Raw genomic sequence first — 22127 nt, 5'->3', positions numbered from 1 at the left:
GCTGAAGCAAAATGAAACATTTTTTAAGCCTGGAGAGTAAATTACAGAAATGTGGTGATGGAATTTTAAGTCTTGTTTTCATGCTTTGATTTGTAAATATGGCTGTAAAGCTTTGTCATAGTTTTTTAGTGGATGGTAAAACCATAGAAACATAACCAGACAAGGCTAGTCAGCCAGATTCATGACAGCTTCATTAGAGTTAGGAAAATGTAAATTCTTACATTTCAGTTTCAGTTAAGAGTTAATGTTTAATGAAACTCAGTAATATTACAACAAAGACATTTATTACCTAAATTCAACTTATAATGTTTATTTACTGAAGATTCCAATGAGGGAACTATATCATACATCATTACGTACTGATATACTGATATGAGTATTGATGAGCTCTTTGTCTTATTAGAGTACTACAGGAAATGAAAAAAAATAGAACTCATAAGAGAGTTCTCTCTCCTCTAGCACCGTGATTGGGAAAATAGCTAATTCATATTCATACCTCATATTCACTACATCCACTGCCCTTCCCAACCTAACATCAGGTACAGTACTAATTCAATTAGACCAATGGATTACAAGAGATATCTTGTAATTAAAGCAAGCACTATTATTAACCTGATGTTATTAATCATATGTAAAACTATATTAATATAAATCTGGCACATATGCTCTATCTATGTCAAAAGTGTTAATGTAACTAACAAGACTGTATACAGTATGTGTGATCTTTAATAACGAAATGAAGGAAACCTGAAGCTGATATTATTTGATTCATATAGTCTCCTGGGTCATTTAAAAGTGAAATCCAGTGCAATAAAAAACAATAATAAACTGGTGTTCAATGCAGAATGTATTGTTTTATTGTAGATATAAATATATTAGAAATATATTGGTATTGCTATGTTGCCAACTCCAAGAACTGGTCCCATCAGCCTCTAATTCCACTCATACCAACAATCAGCTTTGTCTCTCTTTATATAAAATGTCCCTAAGCTGACATTGCTTTTGTGATATGGTGAACAAAAAAGAACATAATATGTTAATGAGTTCTGATGGCTTTCTTGTTGCTACCCTGCATTGAATGCTCTTTATGAGAACATAGTAGAATACACGTAAACACTCACATTCCTTTCATGCATAGCTTTCTGCAGCTCAGAATGATCCAATGAATATGAACAGGTTATGCTGCTACTGCCTGACTGTAGCAATTTGCAATAAACAATGTTAAATTTCACAAGTGCCTATGTAATCCATGATGTTGTTGAATCTTTTCGTAAATTCCTTTTTGCTGATTCTGCATTTACCTCTCCTTGTTGAATTATTTGCAGATAATTCAAAATTCATTCTATGAATAGTTTGTTAACTATACTGGAATCTGAACTGTTGATCAAGATGAGCAATGGTGCAAAAATTAATTTTGACTTTACACAACAGCTTACAGTGGTCCAATTAGAGTCATTTTTATTGCTTGCTTGAAGAATTCTAATACTTAAACAAGATCTTCCCTTTCTACACTAGATCCATGTTGGAATTTTCTTAAAAATCTATAATTTTGAAAGGAGTATTCCTAATTTAGCTCTAGCTATCATTTACATAACTTGCCAGTAACAGGAGTAAGGCTAATTGGGGGTAAAATGTCCTGGTAGAATATCATTCCCCTTTTAAGGAACTACTGGTGCATCTACAATTCTCCAATCTGTGGATACCACTCCCAATTAAGTAAGGCTTCCAATATCCTTTCTATTGTTCTATGAATAAGGCCCCAGTAAACTATTCATTTTAAACTACACTAATAGTTTAGACTGTACAAACCTGTGTGAAATATTAGGATGTACAGTATTTAGCATGTTTATGATTTCTTTATCATCTTCTATTATTAATCCCCTGTTATATTGTAATTCTATCTAATAATTCTTCCACATGATTAAGCTAAGTATTTTTCCACATTGCATTTAGTGTGGTAGTCCTGGAAAATATTTCCCTCTGTTTTCTGTTGTAACATTCTTTTCTGTGTCTTGGCAACTTAATTGTCTTTATTGCTGTGTTTTGATTTCGAGCATGTATCATTATCCATAATTCCTGAAGTATAAGAACCTTTCTTCTGTTGACTGTTTCCAATTCATTTGTAAATTTTGCCTTAATCCTTCATTCATATTGAAAGATACCATATTGTGATCACAGGTTCCCAGTGGTTTTATCATATCTTTTCCCATTATTATATATTTGTTGTTTGAAAAGATACAATGGGTGCCTTTATAAAAACACAAAAAAGTGATGTTTTCCAGTAAATTCCAGTAGATTTGACAGCTTGACAGAAAAGTCAAATATATTTAAGCCAACCGATTATCCATCTATGACATAGCCGCTTATGCCTAGTTTCTTTTAATTGCTAATGCAGTTAAAATGCACTATAAGGTTTGGAATGAACTGGAATTTTAATTTAGATGTTTTACTTTTTTTCATCAAAAACATACCATTAACACCAGGTATGGGAAAATGAATTTCTTATTGGCCACTAAAGTGTAGCCTTATAAAGTAAAAGAACCAATTAAGGACAGTTTCGGAACTCAATGAATGGAAAATGTCAAGAGAAAAATTCCATTAGACAGTGGGATTCAGACAAAAATAAGTTGAGGAGTTTATTGAGACCTCATCAATCTTTTCGGTTTAGCCATATGCTGGTAGAACATAAGAAAGCACTCACCCATGGCGCAAAGACAGTCGCTGTCAACATTTATTTCAAAGATTATACAAATTACAGCTGTCAAGAACATGCTTTTTGGCACAGTAGCAAGAAGAGTGGAAAAGTTGTCCAAGAACATCTTGGCAACATACACCAAGACTTAGCAGACTGTGAATTTTTCCCACTTGGAATAAGTGGGCAGGTTTGATATGGCCCAGCTAACTGGTTTCATGAAAATGGCCTTCACATACTCAATAACAAAGAAGGACTTTCTCACTCTTTTACCATTCAAAGAGTGAATGAGAGGTGAATCTGCAATGAATTCAAAAGTTATGTGACTGAGAAAAACACTCCAATTGAGAAACTGGTTTCAATCACTGCCTACGGTACACCAGTAATATAAGTGGTCGATTCCAGCTTTATTGAACTTTGCAGAAATCATCCTGAATTTCCTGATTGTCCCTCCTTTATTAATGATCAATTTGTCATCCGCCGACAACCAGCAATAACTTAATGCTACCTATGCTGAGTTATTTCTTCATGCAGATGTGAGGTGGTTAGGTAAAAGTTCTCTAGATATTTTTAGATCTGATGCCTGAAATTGTCACCTTTTGAAAGTCAAGAAATGAATTCTGTAGCTAGCTGTCTGATATTATACATACATTAAGTCAAATATGAGCCATTTAAATTGCAAACTACAGCAGAGGGGCAGAGACTTGTCACACTGTATTGAGTGCAGTGAATGTATTTGTGCTGAAACTGGAGCTGTGGTCTTCACACTTCAACATGCTAAACATGAATGAGCCCTTCAAACATGAATGAGCCCAGATCTAAAAAAAAAACCTTCACCCAGATCTGTAAAAACCATCAAAGAGAAAAGGTTTTATCCCAAAACAATTCTGTGACCACCTGAAAAAAATGGATGCAAAATGTAACAAATCATCATCTTCATTTCAGCTGTTTCCTTCAGGCAGAAAACTGAGAGCAAAATATGAGCAGGTGGACTTGACATGGAGAAAATCACCACAAGACTTGACTTGGAATGAGCAAATTCAAAGCTAGGTGAAAGAACAAAGACTCTGGGAAACAGAGATAAGTACTGTACGTTCTTCTGACATCCCATGCACTCAAAGTGAATATAAACATTGGTTCCACAAGCCTCTGTGACTTGGCTTTTATCTCAAATGGATATCCAAAATTGAGGAACAAAAATATAGGTTTATTCCATGCTGAAAAGAGAAGAAAAGAAACACAACGTTTCAGCTGTAGAGCCTTCTTTGGGTATCAACGTGTTTCCTTTCTTCTGTTTTCAGCATGGAATAAACCTATTACTTGTTCCTTTGCAGCCTACGCATGCTGACACAGCTACCCACCTGAACTAATCCAAAACTGAGTTCAAATATCATTCTTGCCTTACAGATATTCATCTAATGAGTTGTATGAGACTACCCTATTCACACTATGACCCAGATCTCACTGCATTCTATGTCAGTGTGCATTCACAGGGATCACACTAATTGTTGAGTGTTTTACATAGCAAACAGTTTTCGATTGGTGAGAAAGTAGCATTTGGGCTCATGTTCTGTTGCATTTAGATTCCAAAAGTGAATTTATATAAAAAAATCTGTAAACCACTATACTGAATTATGATGTAGAAAATGCTTTTTGTTGTTGGCAGGGTGGCACTGTGATATGGTGCATGCAGGTATTATAAAATGACAATGTGCATTATGATCTACGGTGTGGTGTAGTTTATTTGATCTTTTTATGTTCCACCAGATAATTCATTTAAGCATCTGAGAGGTCTTATATTTCGATCTGTAAAATCTGGTCTGTGATGTGCTCTTTATGCATACACATCAACACTCTATCTTATGTATAGACTAGCTAGAGTATGGGCATATTTTCTGGTGAATTTAATTGGATTGGATTGAAATTGAACTGAATTGGATCTGAATTGAAGTAGATGAACTCATATATGAATACAGGTATTGCAATGTGTGTGTGCATGTAGTAATTCAGTGATTTTATTTACATATACAATATGTAGGATTTTGCAGTTTGAATTTGACAAAAAAAAAACTTGTTCTAGATGTAGGATTTTTATTATGCAATTTAAATGAGCCATATAGTTGTCTCTGAATGTCTGTCACAAGTTAAAATAAAGTCTGAAAACGATGAAAGAAAATTCCTGTTTTTATGAGTTTTGTAATTTATTAAGTTTTAAGTGCTGTCTGGCTTCAAGAGGAAATAATATTTCCAGTGACGTTCTAAATTCATAATAACACAGACTAGCAGGAAAACATAATTAATAATTGCAATATTTTTTCCTTGATGATACTTAGCTCTATCCAAACGACCTTGACATGTGAGACAGTAAGCTGAGTGCGTCATTTTTACCTCAGGGTTCCAGTCTGTCAAATTAGTTTCCTTTCTTTGCTCTTAGAACATCTGCACTACTCTACTGTAATTCAGAGATTTTACAAGACTGACAAACAAAACTCTTTGCAAGATATTCCCAGATGGTTCTGATGGAGCTAAGGTCACAGTATTTTTTTTAAATGTTATCATTTTGTTCTTCGTGTTTTTTCTTAGGTAAAAAAATTGATGTGACACATTTAATGGCTTGGGTACTTTCTAGAAAGCAGTACCAGAGAAATGTACAAGATGACTTTAGGCATTAATGATTGACACAAGATTACTGCCTTCACTGAGTATGAGTATGATATGTGGACATTTTTTTTAGAAAATGTTAGTTCTAGTGTCCTCCATTTCTACCTCATGGTAACTCTTGAGACTGAAATTAGAAGTGGAACAATGCATTAGTGATGACAAATGTGTGCGGCAGAGTTTTCACCCATAGAGGTGACCAGTCTTATTTGGTACACATGTAAAAGGTACACAGCATTGATGATACAAAAATATCTGCGTCCAGCAATGCTACCAAATAATAGAAATCATTAAGGATGACCTAGACATAGTCAGTCATTAATAAACCCAGCTACAACATTCAACATCAAAGCAACATATTCCATGGGTGTCATGAAAGACTATATAACCTGTTTAGTCATTAAGTTATCATAAAAGCAACATCATCATAGCTCATCACCAGGCTGCATCATTACAATTTTCACATCAGCATGAATGACATCATCAAGGATAGTGGCAGACAGGTTAGTTTTATGATGGATCCCCAGACTGTGTTTCATTTGGCTATGCCCAAGATTGCTGGAGAAAACTCAAAACATTTTTAAATGGACAGAGATGTCTTAGTGAAGGAAGCAAAACTATGTGGGTCGTAATGCCAATGTTAGGAGTCTTATTGCTGTCAAGGTAAATTTACTGTGTAGAATTAATCTGATCTGCACTCCACTAATTCTTACGGGAATCTGAACGTCACTGAACTTGTTCAACATGGTAATAAGAAAAGATTGCTCTGTAATAAACTAGGATAAATATCATGCATTGGCCCAATTTTTCTCTGAATTTATAGAATATTTCATGGTACATATGGTAGCAATCAATAGTAATAGTATAATAGTAGTCCAGTACATCAGTTGTATATGAAATTCAGTTTGGTAGTTATAACTTGAAAAACAATACAAAACACATATTACTTCAGATTGATTGCAAAAACATGTTATTGGACACCGAATAAAAATATTGTCACACACACGAAAAGATAAAGTATATCCCTGTTCTAGAATATATCTGTACATACCTGTATCTGGGATTTCCCTCTTGCTGATTGATTTCATCCTGACTACATGGTGCTGCATTGATCTGTCAAGCTTATCCAGACATGACCACACACCAGCAGGACAATGTCTACCACATGCTGCTCATCAAGGGCTTAGAGACCAGTGAACAGGCACATGCTTGTCCTTGCTCTAGGAGTGGAATGATATAGATCCCAATCTGATCCTGTACTAGCCTAGCTTTTGCACTATAGACACCCTGTTGATGAGAAATGTTGATCAACATGATTAATTTACTTATGGAAGTACTGTGCAATAAAATACCATTTTATCTGCCACTGAAAATGATTTCTTATTGTCTTATTAAATAATAACAGCAACAACAGCAACAATAATAATAAGATGCCATGAAGAAAAAGACAAACACGATCATACAGGTTCATTCAGATGTAGGTCAATCAGATACAGGCTGTAGTAAAGTTTTGAGTTTGCATTTGAGGAGAGGCAGAGACTTTGTCTCTTGTAAAGTCTGACGGATGGCATTCCATAACATTGGAGCAGTGACAGAACAAGGTCTCCAAAGGTCTGTGATTTAGTCCTATATACAGTACACTGATCAATGGACCACCCTCAACTGAACAGAGCCTAGTGTAAACATGAAGGAGATGTACTGTATAATGGAGCCAGCTTTTATAGTGCCTTACAAGACAATTACAAGATCTTATATCGGATATGTGACTTAACAGACAACAATTATAGAGATGTAAGTGTGGGATTGAAAATGCTGCCAGGGTCTGATGTAAGTTAGAAGTTGTACTGGATTTTTTCACATGGGGCTCAAAGGACAGAGAAAGATCCAGTGTGACTCCCAGATTCCTGACTACCATTGCCTTTAAAAATTGTAACACATTCACATTCTTATGAAGTCTCTAGTACAGTATGTCAAATTTTAGAGACTTCATAAGACAGTCACATAGCAGTAAGTACTTGTCTGTCTAAAGGAAGACAACATTATGAACAAGGTTGTGTCATTGCACTTGATGAGTTATGTGCTTCATTACTTCTGTTTGCTTTACCGTCAAACCTCTCTTTTTGTTTGAAGGGTTTTTTGATACCAGACTTTTCCTCAGTGGTAGGGAATGGTACTGTGAGTTTTGAGTAGTAGTAGTACAGTATGAGGTAATTCTCCACTTCAAGTTTTAAACATAAAAAAATAAAAAATACAAGTTCCTGAATTCTTAATAATGAAATGTATTTTAATAAAAATCTTATGTAGAAAGTGTATTTTTTTTATTTTGTGTGTGCAGATCAAATATGATACAGCAATAATATGGCTGTGTTCTTTCTTTATATAAACACATTTAAAATTAATAGAGCACAAAGGCTGTAATAAACACCAGCACAGCAGTATTATTAACCAATAAAATGCATAACAGAATTGTTATGATACTGGTTGGTAGTGAAAATACTGGAAATAATTCAGTTTGATTTTTGAATTTGTATACTGTGGTGTGTAAAAATAATTATTTATTAACAACAATGTTCAAATCTGACTAACACTTTTTTTTTTTGGTATTTTGATGAAATCCAGGTAATGGACTGATGCCTTGTGAATTCTGTTCATCAGATAGCAAGCAGTCTTATGTCATCAAAAGGAAATTGTGTGAGCACATAGCATACATTAAAAATCCATTCTTTCTCATTCTTTCATCCAGTCTCAGTAGCAGGTGATGCGCTTTTTTGAAAGATAGTTCCTGAATCTAAACCCTTTGCCTTTCTCTCCAGCTTTTCTACACACTTTTGCATTGTTTCCTATTGCAATGTATGCCATCTTGAACAACTTTTGACATTTTTCTTCTGCTTAAAAACCAAAAGCTCGTAAATAAACAAATAACTACAGTAGTGAGAGATCTTCCAAATGCAGCAAATATTGATAATTTGAAAGCACTACTGCCATTAACAGTAATCACCACCCAGAAAGAGAGAAAGCAGAATCCACGAAATAAGAAAGAAGTAGTTTCTTACCTAGCATGCGAACACATAAAGAATTCTGATCTGGACTTTCAAATGAGATTGCTCCACACCTCTGTAAAAACAATCAGAAGAATTCATTATTAATATTATCAATACTTCTACTAATAATAACGCAGGGTGATAAGGTGGTACAGTGATTAGCACTGGTGCCTCACATTGCTAGGGCCCTGGGGTCTATTCCTGGGGTGCTATCTGCATGGAGTTTGTATGTTCTTCCAGTGTTTGTGTGGGTTATCTCCAAGTGATCCGGTGTCATTCCACAGTCCAAAGACGTATACTGATAAGTCTATTGGATTCTGTAATATTGGCCCTGGTGTGAGCGTGTGTTATGTCTGTGTGTGCCATGCAATGGACTGGTGTCCCTTCCTGGGTGTAACCCACGTTGAGCCTCATGCTTATTACAGCCTGTGACAGAAAGCTTGATTATGCAGGATTATTTCAAACCTATAATAAAATGCTAAAGAAGATCATGAGAACTGGAATACTGATTTAATATCCACCTGTACTATTTATTATCCCCAGCTACATAAAGAATTTACTACACTCAGTGATGTGCATCTCATACTGAACATAGAGTTTTACAAGTTCAGTATTGGGAGGCATGGTTGTGTGGATGTTAACACTGCCGTTTCTTGGTTCCTGGGTTTGATTACGGACTCTGGTTGAAGTGTAGAGTTTGCATGTGATTTCAGCAGGTGTTCTGGCTGCCTTCCAACTTCCAAAGGCAGGCAGTTAGGTTTAATAAATGTCTCTAAATCGTCCCTGTGCACCTGTGTTCAAACTTTCACACTTTTATGGGTGAAAGGAAGTTAAATGCCAGCAAAAACTGAAAAAAAAATTCAAAAACTAAAGTTTTGTCTAATAATTTTCACCATTATACACACTATATAAGCTATTATATTATTGTTTTCAAAATAATCATGTTGTGCGTTGAAACTTCAGATGGTGAGATTAGTTGGTTAATTCTATCTCTATCTATCTCTATCTCTATCTCTATCTTTTCTAAAGTACAAAAATCCCAACTGTGAGCCATGTAGTCCTGCTATTAATAAATTACTGTTTATTTCTGTGTGTCTGAAATAGAGCTTTTGAACTCCATCTACTGGTCAGGACAACAACCATCAACTTAAAAAGTTATAAATATGATATGGATTAATTTCCAACTACACCTGATGACATAGGTTTGCTCATGTTTTTTTTACAGTCAAAAAGACAGACACACTCAATATCTGATAAAATAACTAAATTAATACTTGCAAATTAAACAGATAGTGCTTTGAAGCTTTGAAGGTTTTACATAATAAAACAAAATGTGCATAAATTATCAGACACATAACAATGGAGACAAAAATTAAAGTAGTGTACATCTTCAAAAATAGATTGAGTACCAATTACATTCATTATCACTGAGAATGTAATAAAGCGCAGATCCCATGCTAGATTATTTGATGTCAACACTGAATTGACACAACATGTTAATCTCTGTAATACATTTCTTTATATTCTTAATGTGACAAAATGAGGAATCAATCTTCAGTAATATACTTGGATAGTATTTAGGCTTGATTGCTTTAAAGCTGATATTAATACAGGTATGATATTAATGAATAAACTCATGCATCTTGTATGACATATCCTATTGTTGCACTATAACAGTATGCACAGCAAGTATCATATTAACACCTATTGAACTGTTTTCTTAAGAAGGCCTATTTGAATTTATAAGCTTTTCAATATTCAAATGATAATTCATATTTAATTCCAATCTGGCAGGAGGACTACTTGTAAAAATATTTTAAATCATGTGGAAACTTGTCGATAACTTAACAGGCTGTGGAAGATTTTGCTTGTTATTTTATTTCACAGAATATTAGCAGGGGAGCAAGGATTGGACAGCCTTGTGCATTTGGAATCACAGAAGCTTGTGCATGGAATAAAAAGCACAAAAGCAGTTTTAAAATCTGGTAAGTTCCAAATTTTTAAAATCTATCTTCATTGACATATGTATGTGCAAAAAAACGATTCTCCCCCTTAAACCAAAGTGAAATGCCTTACTATAACTCTGAGTGAAGCTTGAGTCCATGACTGTACCCCACCCCCATCCCCCATACATTCAAAGTCATCCTTTTTTTCTTACATATTTTATGATGTTACGGAAGCTCTTTGTGTATTGTTAGAATTAGTTTGAACGGGGAAATCCTTTGTGTTTTTTATGTATATGTTGTCCACATCCTGCCAAAATGTTTCCATACCATTTGCCACGCTGAACAATAGAACTGTGAGCAGATATGCTTTATTTTTAAACTTCGGGAAGATTAACTGATTGGCAGTTAAAGGAGGAAAAGGCATATCTCATAAAAATGAATACCATTCAACACAAAATTGTGCCTTGTATTTTGTTGTCTGTGGTGTGGAAAAGTAAATAAATAATAGTAGTCTTTTCATCTATAAAAAGGCATACTCTTTAATTTCATAATCAGATTTTGTAAAAATCATTCAAGGCTGAGTTTATACATAAAAACACTGAAATTACATTAATGTTACACTTTAAATATTAATTATGAATTTCCCAGTATTTAAAATTAATTTGCTTAATATGTAAGTTTTCTTGCTGACAATCATTCTGTGTTTTTGTTTCTGCATGCTTTGAAAATCTGCATTTTATATTCTGAATATCATTCTGCAGTCTATGATAGGTTATGATTTGGATATTTTGTGTTACTATTTCCTAGCATGATTCCCGAAACTAAGCAAGAAAGGACTCATTAGTACTGGGATGGAAGATCTCCAATGAAAATCAGTTTGCTGCTGTAAGTGGTCGACCAGTTAGTAGCACTCATCTCTCTGAACCACAATTTCCAAACCAATTGATAAGAATGGTGACCAAGGACTCTGTCCCATAGAAAGTGCTAGCTTTCGAGTGACTTTAGCTTCAAGTTAAGCTAAAGTCCTATTTAGTAGTTGCAGTGAAGAGAAATTGGAGATAAGTAAGAGAAATAAGGGTAATAAAATTGGTATTGCTCTTTTTTCATATGCTGTAGTTCTCTCAGGTGTAACTTCACACCTAGAAGCCTGAATGCATGATGATACATGAAACAGAAACAGTGGGGTGTCACAGAGCAGACATACAGTGTGAAAAGTACCAGATCAAGACTATAAAAGAACACTCAAAACGTTCATAAATCAAACAACAAGAATACTAATTGTGTTCAAATTCCAGGAGTAAACTCCTCTTAAATGCTATCTGTACTCTCTTCGTAGTACTGGTATTTACTTCAAAGTGGCTTATTCACTGACTGACCAAGCAAAAAGATTAAAAGCATGTAACTACATTATCATGGAGGTCAATCAATTAGCAACCATTGAGGCACCATAATCATATCAGCCGGGTGGGTTAATCAGAACCCATGTCACGGAGTACACAACTATTATACCCTGAAGATATTTTTAAAACAAAGGAAAACAAAAGTTATATAAGGTCCTGCTACCAGCAAATTCCAAACACATCCCTTGGTGGTAGCTCTTTCTTTGCCAGAGGCATCTTGTGTCTTTCCACTGAAAAGCTGCCATGAAGTTTAGATTTAACCTGGAGCAAAATAGCAAAAGTAAAAACGAATTACCACAAAATCTAAAACTCTCTTTGGGGCACAATTTTGTAAAACTTCATTGACATTCTCAGATGATATACACGAGACCAAAACAAGACGTGTAAGAGATTCAAATGTTTCACCACAAAAGAGGTAAGTGAGAACCTTGTTAGAGATTTCGCACAGTATGACTCGGAGACAGACAAAATGAGACTATGGTCAAGATCAAATCCAATCTTCACCTGCCCTACTCATAGCTAATTTCCAAAAGTACCACTTGACTATGACATCAAGACACAACCAAGCAGTTTGATTTACATTTGATATTAGTAGAGAGGTCAAATGTTTGGATAGATTCAGTTCTTTTGACTGGAAAAAGGGAACTGTAGATTTACTTTTGTTTAAATCTGTGTTGTTTAAATCTCTTGTTTCTGCTCTCAAACCATTTCCCCTTCCTCCGAGAAGGAAATGCAGCCTAAAAAAGTGAATAACAGGCAAACAGATTCTATCAACCATTCATGCAAATGAGTAAGCTCCAGAGTACAGTGATCACAGCTTTAATTTATTATCATTAGATTCGGTGGTACCAGAGCTTAACACCAGAATTATGTTTGCTAACATAATCAAATCAGTCTCACTCCAAGCCTATGTTGCCAGTCCAAGAACATCTCTGCAAACTTGTTCTGCACAAAAAAGAAGATTGTGTTTTTTGCACCATAACTTAAATTATTATTTTATATTGATTTTTGAATGATCAAAATTTTCCACATTTTAAGAACAAAGCAAACAACAATATATTTGGTCTATTCAGGTATTCAATGCAGGCTGCTTTCTCACTGATTATGATATTTATAAGAACATATTTTAAAAAAAAATATATTGTGGTTAAAAAATTGTATTGCTAATTCCTTAATTTAAGTGTTGTGTTTTTTTTTACTCTACTAAGCTAATTACTTAGTGGCTAATATATTGAACCACCAATATACTGCAGATGTAGAATTAAAACTGAAGTAATATAAGAGGTCTATATATAGGTCTGTTCCGGTTAAATTGCTGTTTCTCCACATACTGTAATTCTATTTGTTTTTGTTAAATTTACACACTTGGGCAAAAGTGAAACAAGCAAGTCTTCCAACAGGAGTATGTGATTAAAGACTAGATTAAGTCGGCCCCACTATGGCAACAGCAGAAGCATGAGACGTGCACTATGTAAAATGAATAATGTTTACATTCAGTCCTGGTCTCTTGGTTCCAAGAAATGCAGCCATTATTAATGTTTGTCTGTCCATGAAAGGCAAGATCCTACTTTATGGCATTTATATAATCTTAGAGCATTATAAAGGCTTAAACTATTGTTAACAATGATAACAGACAATATACAGTATTGCTGCAAAATGAGTGGACTTAATGAATTTAAATAATGTGGAAAATATAATTTTATACTGCTACAAGGGAATTACCCATCATCTGCCCAAAATGTTTTAATGTTACAGGACAGTCACTAGACCAGTGCTCACAGACTGCTTTCACGAGCATCGGGATCTTATGTGTTCAGTTGAACTAAAGGCAAAAACACATATTGTTTACCACATTGATAGCAATTTTAAGGATAATTTTTTAGATTAAGTTTTCCGATCCAGAAAAACATTCTTGTACATATACTATGTTTATAAATACTAACATTAATCTTATCTTTATAAGGTTATTTATTAGAATATGAGCAGGATAGAAATGTTGGCTACAACTTTAAAGTTGTAGTTTGTAAAGATTTTATTGAACAGTTGTCAAAAAACTGAAAAGTTTAAGACAATTGCTACTTTTCCCATGACACCTCTATGCCTACAGTGCATATAATGTAAATGACCTCCTACTGTGTAATGAGTAAGACATGGATACCAGATGCTAATGAAAATCACCATGAGGGTTCTACTGCATTACTTTACACTTTAGAGGTCTCCAGTATTAGCATTATTTCTGTATCTACATAATTTTAAAATGTTTTGAACATGAAATACCAATTGATTATACTAATTGGATAACAGGTTGCAGTATTTAAACAAACATTTAATGCTGAGCTAAGAAGTATGGTATTTTTTTAGCAGTAAACACAGCAGCATTTATGAGTACAGTATGTGTTTTTGAACACACAACATATATGATGTCCTTTATCTCCTTAGTATCTGTGCTACTGAGCAGATATTGACTATACAGTACTTTCTTTGTCAAGTCTGATGCAGCATGGTTAGTGTTATGTCGCACACAGTGTCCGTTTGGGGTTTACAACACTGTTGCTCTTTGGGTTTTGGGGGTTACCGCTTTACGCCACTTGGGTGCCTTGGCGGGTTTTTGCCATTCTGTGTCCGTTACGAGCTATGAACAATAAAGAGTAGATGTCTGTGAAATCTGTCTGCCCCAGTCCCTGGTTTTCTACGGTGTAACATTGGCGACAAGGATGGAGATTTCACTCCCACCACCTCCGCCGTTCCTCGCTTTACCTGGTGTGCCTTCAGTGCCCTGGACTTGCTGGTTGGACGCTTTTGAAACTTGCACTTGACCCTTAGGAATGTGCCGAACGCCAGGAAAAAAGTGATCCTTGTACACTGCCTAGTGACCAAGGGACAGCACATGTTCCACACTATAGGCCCCGGTGGAACTTACACTGAAGCTCTGGACCTTCTGAAAGCACACTTCGCTGCCCCCCAGAGTGTCATTCACCACAGGAAGGACAGCTGCCGGGAGAGACCGTGCATTAGAATGTTGCTGATGTGACCGTTGCGGTTCCGCACGGGCTCGTGCCCTCCGTCATCCGTTTCGTCCCTCAACACCTGGGGCACAAACCCGGGTCTCCGGCGTAATGCAACAGAGAAACAGCGGGAATTGCAGTTCACCTTCTCATGCCACCAGGGCTCAGAACTGCCCTGCCCGAGGGCATCAGTGTCAACGATGCGGCAAGTATAATCACTTTGCTAAGGTCTGCTGTTCAGTGCCGGCCAACCCACAGTGTTCAGCTTCAGCATCGCTGTCCTCTGCTCCTACCACAGTTCACACAGTGAATGCAGTGCCCAGAGCTTTCAAAACGTGCACTGTTGAGCTGAATGATGTGTGTATTCCCCTGCTGCTACATACTAGGGCTCACCTCACAGTTCTCCAGTTCCACTGTATTTATGAATTTGGATCTTCATCAGGGCTACCTCCAGGTTCCATTCCACCCTGACAGCCAGAACTTGACAGCTGTTGTCACACAAATCAGTGTCTTCCGCTACACAAAGGGTGCCCTTTGGATTGAGCTCCGCCCCCAGCTGTTTCCTGAAAGTGATGTCCACTATCTTTGCTGGAATCTCTGGAGTAGTCTTCTGTGGTTCATAGCCCAACCCATGGCAGCCATGATGAGGGGCCTCCAAAGGGTTTTCAAGTTGCTTCACCACAACCACCTCACCCTCAACGGAGAGAAATGTGTTTCTTACGCCATAGAGTTTGTGGGTTTTCGTCTCAAAACTGCCGGCCTCACCCCGCTGCACTCCAACATTGAGGCCATTCAGCGCATCCAAGAGCTTACCATGCCAGCTCAGGTCGCCTTTTTCCTTGGAATGACTGCCTACTATCTCCAGTTTCTTCCACACTTCTCAGCCACTACAGCCCCACTGCATCAGCTGCTGCAGAAGGATGCCCTTTTAGTTTGGCCTGCTCTGAAGTCTTCCATCTCCTGAATGCTCAGCTCACCTCACACCTGTTCACACGTCTTCTCCTCCCGGGCTCTCAGTCCAACTGAACAGAAGATCTCTGTGGGCGAGCAGGAGGCCCCTGCCTGCGTCTGGGCATGTGAGAGGTGGCAAATGTATTTTTATGGTTGTGCATTCACACTACAGGTGGACCACCAGGCCCTCACTGCACTGCTTGCCACTGCAAGCCACTTCAGGAACAGGGCATCCACCACCCAGACTCCACCGATGTTCTGAGAGGCTAAAGCAATACAACTTTGCACTGAAGTTCCCTCCAGAATCTGAGAATGTAGTTGCAGATCTACTGTCCCGCTCCTTTCCTAACCTGCCTGGAGGTCCTGATTCAGACACACTTGAGCTCGACCTCATTCAAATGTTCTACACTCCACTTCAGGCCACAGTCTCTCCAGAAACTACAGAAGGCCTCACAACAGGATCTGGTGCTCTCCCACCTCCGCACCTTTATACGCTTGGGCTGGCCCTCCAAGGGTCCTGTCGAACTGGGCCCCTTACTTCCCGTTAAAGATGAGCTCTTTTGCTTGAACGACTCCTGTGTTGCCCAGGGGACCTACATGGTTGTTTTAGCCAGTCTCCAAGCATGTGTTCTCCAGATGGCACATGCAGGCCACCGGGGAATTCTTAAGGTCAAACAACAGTGAGAGGATCTGTTGTGGTGGCCAAGAATCGACCGGGACATAGAGGCACTGGTCAGAAACTGCAAGGCCTGCCTCCTTAGCGGGAAAACAGGGGGGCCTACTCTGCCTCACCTTCAGCTCCTAGCCATGGGATCACCTCCAGCTGGACATCTGTGGGGAGCAGCATGGTGTCCTGCCCCATCAGCTCTTCCTCATAGTGGCCTATGACTTCCATTTAAAATGGCCAGAAGTAGCCTCCACAGGATCAGTCACTACTCAAGCAGTAATAGATTTCCTGGAATCCCTCTTTGCCTGCTGGGGGCTGCCAACCATCATCACCACCAACAATGGGCCAACGTTTTTGTCTGAAAAGTTTGAGTCGTTTTGGGGTGACTGAGGCATTTGACACGTTCGTATTGCTTTCTACAACCCAAAGGCAGAGGGGGTGTGAACCTGACTCTCAAAAAGGCACCAGAGCCCAAGTTATGCACAACAAAAAGCAGACGTCTGTGAAATCTGTCTGCCTCAGTCCCTGGTTTTCTGCAGTGTAACAGTTAGGAGTTCCTTGAATTTGTTCTGTTAAATAGCTGTAATATCAACAGCATTTGCATTTACTTTGCAATAACTCAAGGCAAATTCTACATGACCATTCAGTGTGAAAAGTTGTAGAATTGAATCCATGTGCCAGCCAAACAGAATTAACTTCTTGTCAGGGGTTGCTATCTCTTCATTAGTCATTAGTGCCATTTGTTACACACTAGAAGTCTATAATGTTAAAACAACATTTTATATTCCAAAATATGCATTTTAAGGATGAATTGTTGTATTAAAAAACTGTTATCAATACACTTAGTAGCATAGTACAATATAATTATATTTCTACATAAAGAATGAAAAAATTTAAGTGCAAAAGTAGAAAAGGTCATGTCTAAGACTTTTGTACATCAGTGTATATTTAAATATTAACTAAATGCAAACAACCGATCCATTCCTAACAGTTTGTATAGTCCCATATTTTGTCATTTGCTTCTAATGGTCTTTCAATTCATGCTTAGCACCGGTATTTTTACTTAGTAGTAAAAAACTACTAGTTTTACAATGAAATCATGCTGAGAAAGGTCTCCCTGAGAAGCTCTAACAGAATGCAAAGACAAGATACTAATGCACTTTGCATCATCATTAAAACAAAATCACAAAGGAATGTTAATGAAGCTTTCGAAATCTCTAAACAACTCAGCTAACTCTTCCTCACAATTTTGAGTTTGAAAATCAGATGCTAAGACTTTGTCCTAATGTCCTAAAGGTTGTGTGAATTGCAAGCAGCTACAGGAATAAAAACACAATTATATACTCAATCTGTTTTGTGATGGTCTATGGGTGTGCTGATGGCTCTGAGGGATTCAACAACCTGTGTGGAGAAGATCCTCCTATCTCCTGTAAAAATACTGTGTGGAACATTGTCTATGGTATCTGCAGAGTGGCAGGTACCTTGCACATGTTTGGTGATTGTAGATCATTTCCTTGTAATGATGTTAGATTTCGGGTGTCAGTAATTAGCAATCACCCCTGACACTATAAACACTATAAATACTGTATGTGTTCCCCCTCCCTCACGTACGTCTTTTGCATCCCACCTCCTGCTCTTCTCTGCTGCTGCCCCTTGGGCACTCCTCACTCTGCATGGGGGTCCTGGCTTCCTCATCTTGTGGCAAGGAGGTCAGCCCTCAGCCAAGCGGCCTACAGTATGCCAAAATGTCACTTAACCTTTCAGGACACTTTATTCGTGGGTGTTGTTATCCCAAGTGAAATTCCTTTAAAATATCACAAAGAAAAAATAAATTCAAGAAGGAATGTGTTAAGATATTCTCTCTTATTCTAAAACCTCATATACAGTATCTACTGTATGTAAGGACTGTATGTACAAAGTCTATGGCTATTTACTGCAAAAGTTCAATTCATGTACAGGTATGCCCATACAAAAAAAGACTGAAAGAATTAAACAGAGCATATGGACTAAAGCAAATCACACAAGTTGAGGAACAGATGTAAAAGAGCAATTTTATTTCACTTTTCATTTGCCTCTGCATTTAAATTGAAAGGACCATATTTTCCTGTGTGGGTAGACTTTGGGCAAACTGCCCATTGCAAAGAAAAGTAGTTTGTCCAGCATGGAAAATTGTGCCAAACTTGTTGGTTTAAAAAAAACTGTGAGAAACTGTGGTCTTGCTATTACAAATGCACATAAAGGATTTTTTTTTGGAATTATAATGCAAACAAAAGTGTAATAAAATGGCTATGCTAATACTAGGTTCACAGTTTTAGATTTTGGATACTCTATCTGAGTTACCAGTATGTAATGTTCTTTATTGAAAGAGTGGAACGGCTGCTGTTTTTGCTTTTAAGTTGTCTTTGATTCATGCTTCACAATAGGTTTTTAATAAAATAATACTTCTTCAGATTTGTTTTTCATGGGAATCACTCAGGAAGACAGATTCTTTTCTAGATTTTAGAGCATCAAAAGTCAATAATAATATTAACATCTATTTCCTCAATACAGGTGGTGAATATAAATTAATTAATAAACCAAGGGTTTTCCTTGTACGTCTCCAACACAGAGTGCTATTGAGATAACCAAAACCCTGGATTCAGACTTGTAGGTTAGCTTTTGTGACAATGCTAAACATTTCAAACTTGTTCCTCTGTATTTGTTTACTATTAGATTTTAAACATCTGAAATGGATTTATCTTATCTTAGATAAAGTAAGAGAACACTCTGACCATTCAAGGAAGATGGTTATTGACCTCCACAAGTTGAGAGATAGTTGAAAAAATGTAAAGCCACTGCTGGTGTAGTGGCAACCTGGCCAAGAATTGGAAGCAAGTGTATTTGCCACTGTGGGCTGTGAGATAAATGGTTTGGGAGGCAACTGCATATTCAAAACAAAAGCTGGAGATCTCCAACAAAAACTTGCATCTTCAGGATGCAAAGTGTACAAAACTATCGTTTGACATTTGACTGTCATTTGCCGGCAAGCCTCTTCTGAAGGTGAACACAAGTGCTTCAAATTTGCCAGACAACACCTAAGTGAAAACTGGACAGGTGGAGTCATGCCTTAAGGTCAGATGAGGTTAAAATTGTGCATTTTGGGAAAACATGGTCATCCCATGTTATGTAAAAAGTTATGTAAAAAAAGATGAAGCCCACTTTGAGCATAGTGTTATGCTCTCTCTAAAATATAGAGGTGATTTTATTATGTTTTGGTGTTTGTTTGCATCAAGGGATCCCAGAGTTGTTGTTAATATAGAAGAAAATAATTAATTCCCATGTACAGTATGCGAGGACATGTTGGCCAAACATTTGGAGTTCTGTGCTATGGAGCTCAATTTTGGTGAAATTTCTTGCATGACATTCTTGCATGACAATGACCCACAATGTATATTCAAATCAACAAAGAATAGACACATAAAGTATGCAATATGCAGAATATGCAAAGATGCACACAACATTAATAGTCTTTACTGGCAATATCCCCAGTTCTCAATCCAAATCAGCATTTGTAGTTCAAACTCACAAACGAAAACCAAATGGTCTGAAGAACCTAGAGCAATTTTGCCTGGAATGGTAAAAAAAACCATGAAACCATAAAACACAACAGGTGTCTTGTTAATGTAATCTATGTCGGAAGAGATTCTATAAAAACATTAACTACAGAAGTGACTATAGACTGTAGACTATCATATTTAATTTGAGCATTTTCAATACTGTTTTAGATTTTCTTACATACAATGCAATACAATAACTGTTTCATTTCTATGATGTTTTTGTTCCCATATCAGCAGTGGTATGTATTATGGAACCAATCTGGTGGGCACTGTACAGTACATAGGGAATGAAAGGATCACAGCAATGCAAATTACGTGAACAAAATAGAACAATCTGTTTTGGATTTTGAAACTTTTTCAAAAGGTGCTGCAAATTTAACTTTTGGTCAAAGTTGTTTATTAATCTGGCCTAGTTTATTTCTGTCCAATACGTAAAAGATGAAGTGTTGAGCTAAAGGCCTTTTCAGAGCAAGAAAGTCTGTATGAGTATGAACCAGGATGTTTATTAGGTTCTAAACTACAAAGTTGTTTCTGTTGGCAATGTAATTTTATTCAGGATGTCTTCAGCATTGCTACAGTATGAATTGTCTTCTACCCTTTCCTTGTCTTACTTATTTGATTTATTGTCTGAGCTGCCTTTACCTAAAGACATCAAGGTATTATGGATGCCTTTTGTTGTGCACTCATATGAATTTTTGCCTAAGGAAGACTTAATTTTAATATTTTTGAGACAAGGAAAAGAATCAGTTTCCCAAGGAGACACTCACATGGCCAATTCACATTAGGTTGAACTGTTTTTTTTGCACAGGGACTGCTCAAGGGGCATCTAGTTCTGCCTATGTTAAAGACAGTCTTTACAATTGGGTAAACATGCAATATTGGGATTAAGGTACAGTAGGTCATCAGTGTGGATTACATTTTCCTATGACAGTGAGTTATGCCAAATGCAATCTTTAAAGATCAACATCATGCTTTCCATGCTGCAGGTATGAATTTTAGAATACACTAGAAAGTGTGGAATCAATATATGCACATAAATCAAAATGTATGCACACTCCACAAAGCCCTTTGACACGATCCTCATAAAAATTTTTAAAGTAGCAACAAACTGAAGGGCTATACTTTTCTCTCACAATAGTTATAGTAACATGACCCCAATTAATAAAAAGGTTTTGTAAATAGGATGAAAGATCTGCAGCAACAACATACAACAGTATACTTCATATTTCAGGCTCCACGGCCGAAACGTTGTGTTCTCTTTCTTCTTTTTTTCAGCATGGAATAAACCTATTACTTGTTCCTTTGCAGCCTACGCATGCTGACGCAGCTACGAACCTGAACTACAACATACTTCAGTATACCTGTAGGTTCATTGGTCTTTGGATTTTGCACCAGAAAATGGTTAATTCAGAAATTAATGATTAAACAATGAGTATTATATCATGACCTACATTTTAACTACATTTTAAAAGCCAGACTGTAGAACAGAACAATTCCCATTGTATTTCTTGATAGACTGGTGGCAAAGGTAAAGAACGCACAAAGTAAAATCAATCATGTTTAAAACACAATGCACCCTTTCATTTCAATCTCAATAGTTTTTCATTTCAAAGGTTTTTCATTTCCATGTAAGGATCATCTCAAAGTGCTTTATCATGAGTCAGAACATAGGTATCACTGAGATCAGCAAAGCCTGCCAAATTATTTATCCTCATTATCCTGCTTACAGGGAGACTGTAAGTGTCTGTACAGGGAAGCTGTCACTTGCTTTCTTTTCTTAGAGAAGCTGGCATTTCCTGTCTTTTAAACAGGAAATTAGAAAATACTTAATTTCATCCGGTTTTGTCATGATAAACAAAAAAATGGTTGCAATACGGAGAGCAGTGTGAGGCTGGGGGTTGCCAAGTGTTCTGTTAATAAACAAAAGCTAAACACAGAGAGCAGTAATCACATGTCAGTAGGATTCAGGGCCCACAAAAAATGTCAATTAAAGAATAATATGATTGGTAAAATTAATACGCTTTAGCATGAAGAGAACAAATAATGCCTCAACATTATGATGCGAGCTTTAAAGGGCTAAACTATGTCTTGATAAGAGTCTCTTTTGAAAGCAAGGAGAGCTCTTCACATTGATCTTTAACTGTGAATTAATTAGGCAGACTTTTCCCATG

At 36.8% G+C, this 22127-nt stretch overlaps 1 protein-coding gene across 2 annotated transcripts in view; it reads right to left on the bottom strand.

The window, feature by feature from the left end:
* Positions 1–22127, bottom strand: part of LOC102690313 (3',5'-cyclic-AMP phosphodiesterase 7B) — an 85026-nt gene that overhangs the window by 57436 nt on the left and 5463 nt on the right. For both annotated transcript variants that reach the window (XM_006625887.3, XM_015348014.2), the window contains exon 2: positions 8404–8464. Coding sequence is in view for 1 of the 2 variants with exons in the window: in XM_015348014.2 (XP_015203500.1) it covers positions 8404–8464 (61 nt within the window). In the remaining variant the exon portion in view is untranslated. The remainder of the gene's footprint in view (positions 1–8403; positions 8465–22127) is intronic.

This window comes from Lepisosteus oculatus, chromosome 2 (genome assembly GCF_040954835.1).
Source record: "Lepisosteus oculatus isolate fLepOcu1 chromosome 2, fLepOcu1.hap2, whole genome shotgun sequence".
NCBI classification, from domain to species: Eukaryota; Metazoa; Chordata; class Actinopteri; order Semionotiformes; family Lepisosteidae; genus Lepisosteus; species Lepisosteus oculatus.
The sequence above is the reverse complement of the archived record's forward strand: the minus strand, read 5'-3'. Positions and strand labels throughout refer to the sequence as shown.